Source organism: Mirounga leonina, unplaced genomic scaffold (genome assembly GCF_011800145.1).
Source record: "Mirounga leonina isolate KUSES-001 unplaced genomic scaffold, KU_Mleo_1.0 Mir_165, whole genome shotgun sequence".
Lineage (NCBI taxonomy): Eukaryota > Metazoa > Chordata > Mammalia > Carnivora > Phocidae > Mirounga > Mirounga leonina.
Genome location: NW_023270415.1, coordinates 66727800 through 66743128, shown reverse-complemented (window position 1 = coordinate 66743128; position 15329 = coordinate 66727800). Strand labels below are relative to the sequence as shown.

At 45.9% G+C, this 15329-nt stretch overlaps 3 protein-coding genes across 4 annotated transcripts in view; 1 reads left to right on the top strand and 2 right to left on the bottom strand.

Moving 5' to 3' along the window:
* Window positions 1–252: 252 nt before the first annotated feature.
* On the bottom strand, window positions 253–7290 carry NDUFB9 (NADH:ubiquinone oxidoreductase subunit B9). The gene is made up of 4 exons (XM_035011911.1): window positions 7130–7290; window positions 4403–4595; window positions 3656–3769; window positions 253–483 (listed from the first exon to the last, which is right to left on the bottom strand). Exons 1-4 carry the CDS (start codon window positions 7228–7230, stop codon window positions 352–354), a joined length of 540 nt encoding a protein of 179 aa, XP_034867802.1. The 5' UTR covers window positions 7231–7290; the 3' UTR covers window positions 253–351.
* A 33-nt stretch (window positions 7291–7323) lies between these two features.
* The window catches only part of TATDN1 (TatD DNase domain containing 1), a 43005-nt gene continuing 34999 nt past the window's right edge, over window positions 7324–15329 (top strand). For both annotated transcript variants that reach the window (XM_035011903.1, XM_035011902.1), the window contains exon 1: window positions 7324–7385. In XM_035011903.1, the coding sequence (XP_034867794.1) occupies window positions 7364–7385 (22 nt within the window). In that variant the 5' untranslated portion in view covers window positions 7324–7363. The remainder of the gene's footprint in view (window positions 7386–15329) is intronic.
* Window positions 7758–15329, bottom strand: part of RNF139 (ring finger protein 139) — a 56661-nt gene continuing 49089 nt past the window's right edge. The window contains exon 3 of the mRNA XM_035011898.1: window positions 7758–7866. Coding sequence (XP_034867789.1) covers window positions 7848–7866 — 19 coding nt within the window. The 3' untranslated portion in view covers window positions 7758–7847. The remainder of the gene's footprint in view (window positions 7867–15329) is intronic.

Genomic DNA, 15329 nt, shown 5'->3' with positions numbered 1-15329 from the left:
GCGTACCTTCTCTTGACTTTGTATTCATCCCAGTCACTAAGCCTTCAAATAGGGTTTGTTCAACTAAAATCCTCAAGAGTAAATCTTGTATCTGGTTCTGCTATTTTCCCTGATAACACGTGCTAGCAATAGGACTTCCTGGGGCAGAGGACACTTGGCCACACTTCCCATACTTCTCTGCGCAAGTGGGAAGAGACAACGGGGGCACACGCGCTTGGCGTCGTGCAGACCCCCAGAAGAACGCAGCAGTCATACCGTATTGAGTTACTTTTATTAGGGCAAGTGTGTCTATGTGCTGTAAATTATTTCACTTGCGAGCGCGACTGGCTGGTGGGGTGTCTCCCTCTCCCGCTACATGGGCCGCTCCCGGGGCCTGGTCACAATGTGCCACCACAGTGGGGGCAGATCACCTTCCTTCCGGGCCGGGGGCAAAGCTTCAGTGCTGGGACCACCAACTGGGGTTTCCTCCTGTAGCTGCTTAACCTGGAAAGGGGGAAGGGAGGAACCATCAGAGTCGCGCTGACTGGAAAACCTGCCGCGGTGGTTTTTATATATACCTGCATTATGTTTATACCCACAGTTTAACTCAGAGAAACAATTCTGCTTAAGGGTTTTCCCATTCTTAAAACAGCAAAGCTGAGAAATCCTCCCACCCCATCTCTTACGATGCAAAACTGACCATTACCAGTCCCATTCCCTTTGTTATGGTCCCCAACCTGTACCCCCTAAAAAATATTTTTATGTCTCCGCTACGTGCCCTCCAAAAGCACCATTAGGAAACCTTAATTCATATATATTAGAGATGTTCATTTTAAAGCCTCCCCCCAATAGCAACCAGGACAAGAGATACCATGAAATCACATGTGAAAATGCGCTCTGTTCTGCCTGATCCTGCCCACCCACCCCAAGTTCAGTGATCTCCAAGACTATCACTGTCCCCATAGAAGAGGACATGTAAGGGACCCCCTCCCCAGATAATGGTTTTCTAAAGCTTCCTCCAGAAAACTCAATTCTAGATCGTGGGTGACCTGAGTCTCCAGCGTATGTGCTGGTTTAATAACAGTGAGACAAACTAGGTAAAGAAGGTTTTTGTGGAGAAGACGACGTTATCTGGCACCAACTGAAGAGCAAACCTGCTGCTCTCCATGAATAAACACACCTCCTGTTTACAAATGAGGAGACATTTCTTAGCAAGCACTGCCCTCCTTGGTCACAATGACTCCTCTCACTCCACCTTGGCCAACAACTTCTGCAGTCAACATCCTGGACCTTATCACCAGAACCCATATAACTTTCAAATTATATATAACTTAAAAGAACATATAAGTCATGAATCAGGGGCGCCTGGGTGGCTCTGTCGGTGAACTGTCTGACTCTTGGTTTTGGCCCAGGTCACGATCTCGGGGTCCTGGGATCAAGCCCCACATTGGGCTCTGCCCTGAGCAGGGAGTCCGCTCAAGGATTCTCTCCCTCTGCCCACCCCCCGCCCCCAGCTTGAGTGCGTGCTCTCTAAATCTTAAAAGACAATCGTGGATCAAATATCCCACTAACCACAGAAGCCCTCTCCAGCTCATGTGCTTAAATATCCCCTTGAGAATGCTTTTTGAAACGCAGAAATTGCCAGTTCACAGATCCTCTGACCCAATTTGTCCTTCTCTGCATCAGCCTCCTGACTCCGTGCCTGCTTTAGCCGCTTCCATCCCATCATGGCAATCACTCCCTTTTGAGTAACCTCTGGTCTCTCGACACTCTCCACTGGACACACCACACCATCCACCTTCCAGACTGCACCCAGACAGCTGGTGTTGCTAGAAAGAAAAAAATGCTGCAACAAACCAACGTCACAACACATTAATTAGTCCCAACTTCAAACGGGCCTTCACCACTACCTGGCAATCCTATTATTATTCCCAGTGATCTCATCCTCTGCCGTGACTCCCACATCTTCTCCACATTCTCCAAAACAGGCTGCGCCCACTTCATGCCTTTTTCCTCTTTGCTAAAACAGAGAAGCTGTCACATAGAACTCTCCTTTTCCCATCGTCAAAACTTCTAGCCCGGATGTATGTACGTGCACCGTCTGTACAGTTCTAGTGGAGGAAGAACCCGTTCTTTCAGAGGCCCTCACACATGCTTGGGATCCCGTCGCTCTTCTCCAAAGCTTTCCCCGTTGACCTCTTCCACCTTGCTTCAACATTGTCCATTTCTCCCTCGCCCCGAACCTTCTCTCAGCACACATGCATCATTTCTTATCTTAAAAAGAAAATAATGCCTTGGCCTCCAGTTACTGTTCCAGCGAAACTTCTCAAGAACTCCCCCCCCCCCCCCCCCCCGCCTTCTCTCTCTTACCTTCTGCTCACTCTTACTGGTGTGATTAAACCCTCCAGAAAAGGCTCTCCAAGGTCATGAATGCCCTTCCTATAGCCACAGTCCGTGGACATTATTTCCGGCCCTCACTCTATTCCACCTTTTAGCAACCTTCAGCAAAAATGACCAACCCTGACTGGCTGTTCCTGAAACACTTTCTCTTGGCTTGGACTCGCTGTCACCCCTCTCCCCTTGCTGGGTGCTTTGCTGCCTCCTTTCCTCACCTCCACAAGTGGGAGCGCCTGTGACTTTTCTGCTCTCTCTCCTCTCTCATAAGGATCTCCTTCATTTCCGCGGCTTTTAAAACAATGGATAACTCACAAATTTGTTTCGAGCTCAAATCTCTCCTTTGAGTTCCAGGTTCCTACACCCAAAGTCGCCTATTGACATCTCACTTGGTGTCTCACAGCATTCTCAAATTTAACAAATTTAAAACCAAACACTTACTTGTCCCCCTGACACCTGGTTTTATTTATTTATTTATTTATTTGAGGGGGGGGGGAAGAAGGGAACATGCAGGGGCAGGGGCAGAGAGGCAGACTCCCCACTGAGTGTGAAGCCGGACATGGGGCTCCATCTCACAACCCTGAGATCACGACCTGAGCAGAAATTGCGAGTCAGATGTTTAACCGACTGGTGCCCGTTTTTTCCTCTTCTTCATCTCAATAAACCATCACCAGACTCCAGGTGTTAACATGGATCTCATTCTCGATTGCTCCCTGTCCCTCATGCACCCCCCACATCCAGTCAGCCTTCATATCCCGCCAAATGATACCCTGAATCGATTTCTTTCCCTATTCACTGCATCCCCCCTACCCCCATGCTGGTTGCCATAATCTTCTGACCAAACTGCAACAACCCCAAATTGGTCTCTCCACTTCTCCTCTTGCCCTCTCCAATATACTCTTCACACTAAAGTTGAGCTTTTAAAAATGTAAATCAGACACCACGAATGAAAAATGTCCAAGATGCTGGTGGAGAGGAAAGTTCAGGGACAGGAGGGTACAGGAAGATGGTCAGGCAGAGGACTGAGGAGAAGGAGGGGAGAAGCAAAATCAAAGAGCAGAAAACCCAAAGAGACCAGCGACACCCTGTCACCCGTTTGCAAGAAGGCTGTAAAGGTTACGTTTACCACATTTAGAAACGCAAGTATATCTGAGAGGCAAGGGGCCGCAGTAACTGTCATAACTGGATCCTGGACTTCTGCACCTGGGGAACAGAACCTGAGCCCCTTCCAGGCGCGGACCATGTGGGCCAAACCGTGAGGCGAAAGGCAGGGAAGACTCACCTCCCGCTCCCAGCTTTCCATCCGCAGCTTCTTCCACTGCTCTCTCTTGGCAAAGTAATCAGGATACATCGCCTTCTCGGAGGGATGCCAGTCATCTAAGCACCACTCGGGCACCTGTCAGGAGGGGAAATCACCGCGTCAGCCCATAGGAGGTGTGGGCGTGCCACCTGCAGGGCCTGCTCAGGAGGCAGAAGGCAAAAATGACGGTGTATTTTTATAACCACTGCAAGCATCAGACGTCTCAGGTGCTGCACAACGACCAACGGAGGGTGAGCTGACCCCGACACAAAGAACATCTCAGAGTCAAAGAGCCAAGGGCTGAGAAACCTCAAGGTCAGTTCAAAGACAGCTGGCACCAATCCTCTCTGATCTGCATTCTCTAATTACGCAGAGCAGCTTGACGCGGTGCGGGACTGTTACCTGTAATTGCTCCAAAATACCAAGCACCAATCCGAATTGGTTAACTTTAAGATCCCAAAATGAGTTATATACCAAGTAATTTAGCGCATTGCTTTGCCAAAAAGATACTGCAAGACCTTGGAGCTGAATTCAGAAAGACAAGGCAACAAGAATGTCACCTGGGACAGAGAAAATGGACACCTGCAAATAGAAAAGTATTTACCACTGGCAGGAAAGAAATTTGCCTAGCTGCCCCTAACGGGGCAAGCGGATTTGGGGCTGAGGTTTGGGACGGGAGAAAAAAGGTCTGCCTCTCCGAAGGCAGTCACCACTGCAGTGCTCGCCTACCTTGTAACACTCATATCTCTCATAGGAGGTCCCTCCTGGAGACTCAGGGAAGATGTATGGCTGAGGATGCTGATTGTGCCAGAATTCTTCCTCCGCCGCCCTCAGCAGTTGGGTGGCCTTCACCATGTCCTTCTCATTCTTATGTTCTTCAAACCGGGCTCTCATCAAACAAGCGAAGTACCGGTATTTGTCCCTTTAACCAAAATGGTTTTGGAGATTAGAAAGGTTATCTACTCAGCTGAGCAGGATTACTGTCTGACAAGAGGCTGCACTTCTACTAACATCTTCTGAATGTGTAGCGTAACTACCTGGAGGCACCCCAGACCCTGCCAATGAAGCAGCCACATCATTATGACTGCCTCCGCGGCAGCTCCCCACACGGCGGCAGCAGCAAAAAAAAATACTGTATTAAACACAACCTAACCACTTTCCCCCCTCTCGCCTCCAAAAAAGGAATGCTGATTCAAACACACACACAAAAAGATAATTTGCAAGAGAGAAAAACTACAGCCTCTGTCGGATCATTCAACACTCATTGAATGACAACTTACTGAGATACCTCCTACCTTGTGCTAGGCACTGTGCTAAATTCTGGAAATACAAAGGTGAGTAGGAAGGGAGGTGTTACACAGTGGAAACAGTATTGCTTGAATCAATCACACAGATCTGGGTTTGAATCCTAATTCTGACACTAACTGCACGACTGTAGGCAAGTTAAGGTCAGGTTCTAGAAGAAACGGAAGGCAGAGATCATTTGGCTTCGACAATAATCCAAGCCACAGATGAGAAGGGCCTGAAGCAGGCACCTGTGATGGTAGGAGACAGGAGAGAAACATTTACATTACAGAATTATAAGAGTGTCTGCTAAAATCAGATCGTTTCAGACTAAATCTTAGCTTACTAGCTGTGTAATCTGGGTAAATTAATGTCTTTAGGCCAGGGGTTCCTCCTCTACAAAAGTGTTAGTAACAGTATCTAGATCTTAAAAGTATCCTAAAGATTTGAGGAGTTAAAACATATCAACAACACACTTCAGACAGATGCCTCCTACCTCCTCTGCTCAATGTCAGTTACAATATTATTACACTGTGGAGAGAATTTACAAAAATCAGTGTCCAAATATACACTGCATACAAGCACGTGTGTCACTGGCCTCGGAATAAGTAGGGAGTACGTAAGAACGATTCTAAGACTTAAAGCTGAGTGACTGTATTACTAATCAATGCTATTAGCTGAGACAGGGAATTTAGGAAGAAAATCAAAATGAGGTAGAGTTTGGTTTTAAGGCATTAAGACAAGTTGAGTTTCAGAGAACTGTAGGTTATCTAACAAATAAATGGAAAACAGCTCTAGAGACAAGTGAGCCTAGGTGGTAACTCAAGTCCCAGCATTAGATGAGGCTGCCCAAAGCATATACACCACCACCAAGGACCTGGGATGGAACCATGGAGAACAAATAGCACGGAGGACAAATGGATGAAGAAAAGTCCTGGGAGAGGACGTCAGCGAGACTTAAAAACCACTGAGTCAGTGTTATCATAGGAGATGCTTTCATCTTCTCCTCCAGGACTATGGATTTTAATATTCCCAGATGCAGTTCAGTGTTACCTGAATTCTTGACAGCTCAACTTCCTTCATATTTATAAGAGTGATAATTCTCTTGTTTACATGTCCATCTTCCCCATTAATCCGTGAGCTGCTACAGCCGAGAAAGAGGACTTACTAGTTTTTGTTTATTCAGTAGCCAGCATAGAACCTGAGTTGCAAATTTTGTCAGATGAATGAATAAGGAAAAATCAGGGAAGAAACTAACAATGTTACAATGAACCTGGCCATCTTTCTGTCTAGCAAAGTAGGTCAATGACTTTCCAATAATCACAAATATGCAATGTGGGCTTTAAGGATACCCTCCACAACTTTTCCAGACCTACTTAGTTTCCCATCGTTTAGAGGTTTCTCCCAGAAGCCCTTCTCCTGGGACTAGGCTTTAGGATTCCTATGAGGCAGTGGAGGCCCAGCATCCACACACATGCACTGCCTCCAGGTAACGAAAATCCATGTTTTAAGACTCTGTCCTAAGACTACTCTCAGATGGAGAGAAGAAAGAGAACGACGTGGCTGGTAAAGAATTATGTGGACGTGAAAATAGTGGAAAGGGCTGAAGCTAAAAAGAGGAAAGTTGATTGGAGAAGTGGGGGACTGGTGATGCTTTGAGGTTAGCACCTGAGTTTTAATCCTGGCCCGGCCACTCACCAGCTGTAGGGCCTTGGCAAGTTACTCTCCATGCCTATTTTCTTACTTGTAAATTAAGGCTAAATAATCCCTAACTCCTGAAGTTGTTATGAAGACTACAGAAAACAATGCACATATTCCTGCTGCTAATATTAGCAACAAGAAGGTCAAGAAGAAAGCTCTTCTACAGTGAGCGCTGGACGCACAATAAGCTAGAGTTTTAGGAACTTTCCTTTATTTCATTTAATCGTCAGGCAACCCTCTGCGCTGGTCCTGCGTCGCTCTTCCTGAACAGAAAACTGAGGCCTGGGCCAGATAAACAACTCTTCAAGGTCCCGCCGCTAGAAGCAACGAAGCGTGGATTTGAACCCGGGTCTATGGCCGCCTTCCCACTTCGTCCCCCATGTCCTTGAGTCGCTCGGTCCCCCAAGGCCTCTCAGCCTCTGTGAGGATCCCCGGGGTCACCCCCCCGCGCCCCGGCTCTCCCTCTCCCACCTGTGGACGCAATACGACTCCAGGTGGCGCAGCGCCCGCTTATAAAGCCGCAACACCTTCTGCTGGTGGGTCAGGTAGGGACCCGGCCCGCAGAACGCCATGACGACCCGCTTCCTCCAGCGGCCGCGGGGGCTGCCGGGAAGCCGGAGACCGGGCCTAGGGGCGGGGCAGCCGGAAGGGCGGGGCGACGGCGAGTACTTCCGCTTCCGCCGGGGAGGAGCCGGCGCTGCTAACATGAGTCGCTTCAAGTTTGTGGGTAAGCGTCTTCTCGGTTCTTGGGCTTTTCAGACCACCCCCGGGCGTCGCTTACCGCGGCCAGGGGCCCAGGACTTGAGCTCTCCGGCTTTCTGAAGGTCGAGAGGACACTCAGTGGAAGAGGGCGCGGGGAGGCTTCTGGGTGTCGTTAATTTTCTGCTTCTCGGCCTGGGTGCTGGTATCACACATCTGTGAAAATTAACGAGCTGTACGATGATGTATGCTCTTTTCAACATATGTGTTGTATTCAGTAAAAAGAAAAAAAGGAAGCAAAAGTAGGCCAAAAAGAGGCCCCTCACTGTATTCCCCTCCATCCCATGTGCACCTCCCGCCCCTTCCCCTTTCGGTGTCGGACCCGTTCACTCACTAATTCGTGCGTTCATAGCACAGTTAGCGCTCTTGGGGGGCCAGGCACCGGCTAGGGAACACAGGGCGCAGAGACCCGGTCCCTGATCTGCTGGCATCACCATCTGGTGCAGAAACTGGAGGACACAAATAGTGGGGAGAAAAACAAGTTCAATTACTTGGCAAGAACAGTAATCTGTTCACCATCAGTAGAACAAGACGGGGGAAGATGCGACAGGAACCAAAGGGGTAAGAGTATTTACTACCAGGCACATGGGAAAAGCTGGAGAGTTAGGATTGGGAGGATAACTTGGGACTCAGAGGTCTGGCTGAGTTTACTTTTACGGTGTGTAGAGTGGAGCTTCGCTGAAGGCTTTCAACCTTTCTTCAAATGAATCATGGAATGCCAGTTATGTACCAGGAACCTGGGGCTGTGCGTTACAACAGTTAGTAAAGCTGGGTGTGATCTTGTCTTTGTGGCGTTTCCAGCTCCTTGAAGGTGGGAAAGGGCAATGACCACATCTCTGCTTTAATAAGGCAATCCTGTTAGTTACTGTAGGTTCTATGGGGGAGGGGGAGAGATGGGGAAACATTTCCGAGCTTGAACTAGGGCGGTGGAAAAAGGAGAGAGAAATAGAAGAGATGTACATATGCAGCATTTGGCAGGTGTTCATGGGAGTAAGGGAGAGTGAACAGTCAGAGATGACTCAGAGTTGGGATAAATACCTAAATATGAAATGGAAGCATGATTAGTTTGGCAATGGGTAGGAGATGTAGTGAGATCCATGTGGATTAGGTTAAGTTTGAGAGTCTTATAGGACATCCAGCTGGAAACATTTACTGGGCAATTGGAAATGTAGTCTTAGATCTGAGTTATTTTAAGCGATATTTTTTCCAAAGACTTTGTGCTAACTTTTTGGAACTATGAAAGATTCGAGTGGTGCAGTTATTTTTCAGACTAGAGAGAGATGTACAGTCAAAGCAAGGGCAGGGGAGAGTGTTTTCAGTGCCACAAAAGAAGTTTAAAAATGCTGTGGGAGAGCCAGGGGTGGGGCTGGGGTGTAGTCCTCAGTAGTCGTAGACATTTTCCAGGTGTGGTGTCTGTCTGCCTCTCTACTCCAATCTGTGATGTAGTTAGTGGGGGAGATGGGCTAAGGGCCATGAAACATTCCACAAGGAAAAGACAACTTATTATTTGTGATATAAAACTAAATCCCTGCCTCCAGTCATGTCTCCTTAAACGCATCATACATACAGCCTTCAGTGTGGTCTGTGTAAAAATCAACTACAGTTTTCTTCTGCTTCAATTCCTTCAGTTACTGTCCTCAGGATAGTTGAAGTACCTTGACACAGCATACAAAACCGATGCGTGTTCTGGTCCTGCCCTCTGTTCCAGCCTCATCCCTTTTATCTTTGACAAACACTTGGACATGCTGTTTCTTGCCTTGGACAAGGTTTTAGAGTGGCAGTTCCGGACCATAATGTCACTTTTGCCTCTAATATCCCACTGACTACCTTCTTGCTTAGTTGAGTTTTACTTGCAAGAGCAGACTTCATAACTCTACCCTTTGACACATTATTTTATAATTAAATATTTATGTGTCTCTCTTTCCCACTAGACCACACTCTTAAGGCAAATACTCCGTAGTGTTTGTTTCCCAGGGACTTAGTACAGTGATGGTCAATGGAAGTATGAATGAATGGGTAAAACAATATACGTAGTTTTAGTACCATGGTGGTAAGAAAATTGATAAAGGAATTTGAACCTTTCGGTAAGATAAGTTCGGAAAGACTTCCTGAAGAGGGTGCGTTTATTTTGAATACATTTTTTTTTCCTACTCTCCTGAGATAGCCAGTTTAAACTTTTTAAGTATATCCTTCCCTAGTTGTTTAATGGATCTATGCGTAGAAAGGAGCATATTCCAGGGGTGGTAGGGGTGGCAACAGTGATGTGTAACTAACTCTTGATGCATTTACATTTCTTTGGATGTTTTGGGTTTATCTTTGAAATAATATAGTGCCCTTTTTAAATTAAGATATTTTACCCCCTAAATCTTCTGAAGTAAAATTGAAACTCCATGAAATCTCGAAGTGTTACATACTCTGTGGAACACCCTTAATTTTGTTTGTTTTTTTGGTGATTGATTTATTTTAGAGCCCGAGAGCATGCATGCTCAAGTGGGGGGAGGGGCAAAGGGAGAGGGAGAGAGAATCCTCAAGCAGACTCCCTGCTGAGTGCAGAGCCCCAAGTGGGGCTCGATCCCAGGACCCTGAGATCATGACCTGAGCCCAAACCAAGAGTTGGAAGCTTAACTGACTGAGCCACCAGGCGCCCCGGAACACCCCTAGTTTGAGAAGCACGACTTTAGATGATTACTAGTCTAGCAGTCCCCGCCCCCCTCCATGGGCCAAGGAGAGAGCAGCTGACAGTAATTAGTAGCATAACTATCCCTTCGGGCCATCCAGCTTTTAGGTACCTAGGATTAATCTGTAGTTGTCTTTTCAACAGGATTCTGATCCTGCCCTGTGGCCCTAGAAGCAAGCCAGTTGGGGTTTTTGGCCACCTTTTTTGTATAAATTCCATTTCTCTAGGGATTGGATCGTATTTCCTATTTGTCTTTGATTCCCTTAAGCAACCTAGTTATTCATTCCTTTTAAAGTATCTACTGTGAAAGTATTTACCGAGTCTCTACTGTGTGCCATCCAGTGTGCTAAATGCTAGGAAGCGGTGGTGGGGTCAGAAACTAGGTCACAGTCTCATGGTGGAGACAGCCTCATGAATGCACTAAGGGCTTTACCACAGTTACAGACATGAGGGCACTGAAGAAAGGGAGCATGGTTCTCTGGGTATTTGGTGAGGAACAAAACAGTCCGGCAGGTCAGAAAAGTTTCCTTGAGGAAGTTACACTTGGACTGAGCTCTGAAAAATTGAGTTCAGTAGGCCAAGAAAGGCAGAAGGTTCCAAACAGAACAGCCTGTGCAAACATCCTGTGGCAAGAGGGTACGTGGTACTTTTGAGGAACTGAAAAAATGACCAGTGGGTCTGGAACAGAGAGAAATGGGGAAGGGGCTGAGAGGGTGGGAGGATGGTATAGAATGAGCTAAAGAGATTAGCAGAGCCAAGGTCCTACCATGTTAGGACCTTGATTTTCATCCTCATAGAGAGAAGTCCAGTTAAGAGTGTCATGATCTGATTTATGAATGAAAGAAACCAGGGGCGCCTGGGTGGCTCAGTTGGTTAAGCGACTGCCTTCGGCTCAGGTCATGATCCCAGGGTCCTGGGATCGAGTCCCACATCGGGCTCCCGGCTCAGCAGGAAGCCTGCTTCTCCCTCTCCCACTCCCCCTGCTTGTGTTCCTTCTCTCGCTGTCTCTGTCAAATAAATAAATAAAATCTTTAAAAAAAAAAAAAAAGAAACCATGGGTCGGGTGGAGAACAGAACAGAAGGGGAGTCAAAGTGGCGTTCGGGCTGGAGTTGGCTGACTGGAGTGTTATGGTAGGGGGGAGACGGAAAGAAGTGCACAGGTTTGATAGACTGGGAGATAAAATCCACCTACTTGGTAAGTACACCTTGAGAGAGAAGCTGATGTTATAGATTGCCTTAGTCCATTTGGGCTGTTATAAGAGAATATTGCAGATTGAGTGACTTATAAATAAGAAATGTATTTCTCGCAGTTCTGGAGGCTGGGAAGTCCACAGTCAGGGCGCTAGCATGTTTGCGTTCTGGTGAGGACCCCCTTCCTGGTTTCTAGCTGCTGCCTTCTCATTGTGTCCTCATGTGATGGAACGGGCAAGGGGTCTCTCTGGAGCCTCTTTTGTAAGGTGGTCGTGTCCAAAACAGTATCCAATCCAGATATTTGGATGCCTTTAAGTTTTGTATCTAGCACAGAGGTTGGCCAACTTTTCCCTTAAGGGCCATATAGTATATATTTTTTATTTTGTGGACCATATGATCACTGTCGCAAATACTCTGATCTTGTCACTCAAAAGCAGGCATGGACACTGTATAAACAGATGGGTGTGGCTGTGTTCCAGTAAAACTTTTTGGACACCGAAACTTGAGTTTCTTATAATTTTTAGGTTTCACAAAATCCTATTATTCTTTTGATTCCTCCCCCCACTCCCCCAGCTATTTAAAAATGTAAAACCATTTTTAGCTCAGGGGCAAAGAAAGATAGGGGTTGGTCTGCCAGCAACAGCTTGCCAACCCTTTGAGCTAGCACATTTCTTTCCTCGTGGCACTGTCTCGGAGAAGCACTTGGCTGGTGGCCCCACGGAAGTCTGTCTTTTGAATTTGTCTGATTGCTGTGTGCTGGTGTTTCGCTTGTCCTCTAATTTCCTGTATTTCCTGTAAAGTTGAAGTTCTATCTGAAGGCTAAGCAAATCCGAAGCAATTTTAAACACCCTGTTTACTGTCCATTTGTATCCCTAGATCATAGGTGACAGTGATAGGACGTGTTTCACTGAGCCCAGTGAGGCATCAGTTTGGAGATGTGGTTTTGTTTTGGTTGCAAGCAGTTTTCCACTCTTGTTTTGAGAAATCTCATTAATACCAGAAGTAGTTTTTAACAGTAAAGCAGTTACTGCTTTTAAAGCCAGCCAGTTAAAAAAGATTAATGGAAAAGAAACATCACTGATCCTTACAAGATGACGACGTGCCATTAAATGTATGACTCCCTCAATTTCCCTCATCAGCGGTAGTCATTTTCTACATTGTCTTTCTTCCTATCATGCTCTCACCCCATCTGTCTTAGTTTTTCAAGCTATTTCAAGCTAGAAATTGGTTCTCATATACTATTTGTTCACTTTTTTTGAGTTTGTTGACAACACATCCTTGTGATAGGAACTTTTTTTTTTTAAGATTTTATTTGAACACTACATCAAAAACTAATGATGTAATGTATGGTGATTAACACAACATAATAAAATAAAATTAAAAAATATATAAAAAAATTTTATTTGAGCTAGCCCTCTTGAGCTGGCAGAGGGGCAGAGGGGGAGAGAGAGGGAAAGAGAGAATCTTAAGCCGACTTTGCACTGAGCACAGAACCCGACATGGGGCTCGATCTCACCACCCTGAGATCATGACCTGAGCCAAAACCAAGAGTCAGATGCTTAACTGACTGAGCCACCCAGGTGCCCCTGTGATAGCAACTTTTTAATTGAAAAGATAGTATCTCATACTAAATTAGGGCATTCTGAACAATTTAAATAAGTAGGATTTTGAGTGGCTTTATTTTCGTAGTTGCATCATGAATTAGGTATAAAAAGATGGGCTCACTTTGGCTATTGAATAATGAATTGAGAGTGTTAACCACCGGAGGTGGTATGGCAGGGTAGCTAATGTTGACTAAAATTCCATGTGTTACTGGCATGTTACAGAATGTATACTGTGCTCAGCAATAATAGTAAGTACATTTTATAAGGCTTTTAATTTGCAAAATGCTTTCACATTCATTTTCCAGTTTGAGCCACATTTCATCCCTGGAAGGAGAAATGTTATGCCCTATTAGTGGGGAAACTGAGGCCCAGAAGGCCCACTGATTTGCCCAACATCATTGTTTATTTGTCGAATTCAAAATCTGACTTCTGAGCCCATTCTTTTTCCATAACTGCAGTTCCTCCATTTCATTGGATTTCTTGGTACTTGCTCACAAATTTACACTTTCTGGTGATCGAGTTGAACTTTTCTTTGACCCCCTCCATACTGACCTCTTAATTATCTTAACCACCCTGCAGGGGTTTGCCGGTGGGTAGGTAGATGGGGAGTGGGAGGCCCAGAGGTCAGCCAGTATAAGGGACGAGAAGTTCTTAGAGAACCTAAGTGACTGCGTCAAGGAAAAGAATGTATTTGCCCTGTAGAGGAGGAAAAGCTTCCTCCTACCCTGTTAGGTTCTGTGGCTGGTTGAAGAATTAAACTGACATAAGACATTAACAGGAGAAAAGCATAGACATTTTTTTGTGTATCTGGGAGTCTTCAGAAGGAAAATGAAGCCCCAAAGAAGCCATTAGGCCAAAAAGCATAAGGGGCAATGTGATAAAAGGGCTTAAACTGTCTGAGTTGTGGGACCATGACGAGGATATGTATGGGGAAACTAATGGGAGATGATGAGGGTTATTTGGGTCTGTTTGTACAGATTCATTTTGACTTTGACTCCCAGACTGGTGATAACAGTATTACAGTGATAACAATATTCTTCTGTTCTTGATATAGAGAAGGGATCTCTCTCATGGGAAATTTTATGACCTCCTTTTCATTACAAAGCAGGGAGACCAGAGAGCCTTGCCTACATCTGCTCTTTCTCCAGTGCATTCGGCTCAAAATAACTGGGATGCCAAAGTGGCATATTTTGGGGTGGTATGTTCTGACCCCCTTCACCAAACCTGACTAAGCATTCTATTCAAGGTAGAAAACAGCTCTAATAACTGGCTAAGGAATACACTTCAAGCAAACCATATGTCAGAAAGAAAAGCGCCAAGGGCTGTAAGTCAGGAGAGATTTCTTGCAGCAGAGGGAAGAAATTGGTGGCTGAGCCAGGGTAGGATATCCTAAAGCCCAAGGCTCACCTGGGTCCAAAGCTGAATACAGATTTTTGAACTACACTGCGACTTAGGGCCTGAAAGACTGACCCACAACTAGAAGTGGGTTCTAAGAGGTAGTGTATCACCTTGAATTGGCTTCAACCATATCTGCCTCAGCATAAAGTGCTGAAGAACGATTTAGCATCCAGTCCAGTGAGGCAAGTTGAGACAAGGACATGGGAAGGCTTCAGAAACTGAGCCCCCAAGTTAATCTTCAATTTGCCTTTTTAAAATTATTTTTTAAAGATTTTATTTGTTTTAGAGAGTGAGTGCAAGCCAGGGCTGGGCAGTGGGGAGGGAGAGGGACAGGGACAAGCGGACTCTGTAATGAGTGTAGAGCCTGATGAGGGGCTGATCTCAGGCCCGAGACCATGACCTGAGCCAAAATCAAGAGTTGGACACCTGGGGTACCTGGGTGGCTCAGTCAGTTAAGCGTCTGCCTTCAGCTCAGGTCATGATCTCAGGGTCCTAAGATTGAGGCCCAAGTCAGGTTCCCTGCTCAGCGGCAGTCTGCTTCTCCCTCTCCCTCTGCCCCTCCTTCTGCTCATGCACGCTCACTTGCGCTCTCTCTCTCTTAAATATATAAATAAAATCTTTAAAAAGTTGGATGCTTAACTGACTGAGCCACCCAGGCACCCCTCTGTTGCTTTTAAAATAAGTATCATAAAGTTTACTTGGTAAATTTGCTTGCTTTTGTTTCCTTTGTTTTTCACTTTGTTTTCTAGTAAAAAGATTGCTTTGGAAAAATACTAATCTCTTTGCTGCACAAAGGGGAAATGAGTAGAAGAAATACAGACCAAGTCTGTGCTCCTAACCATCGTCCATGGTGGGTGATTGTAGATGGAGCTCTGTGAAGGATTCTTCGAGGCAGAAAAGCCTCTCCTGTCTTCCCTGGGCTCCCTTTCTCAGTCTGTCCTCTGCCCTATCTAGTTTCCTTTCCTTAATTAAAAAAAAAAAAAAATTGATGCTGAATTCTTGTGATCTGGGCCATTCCATTGAACCCCTATATTGTATTTAC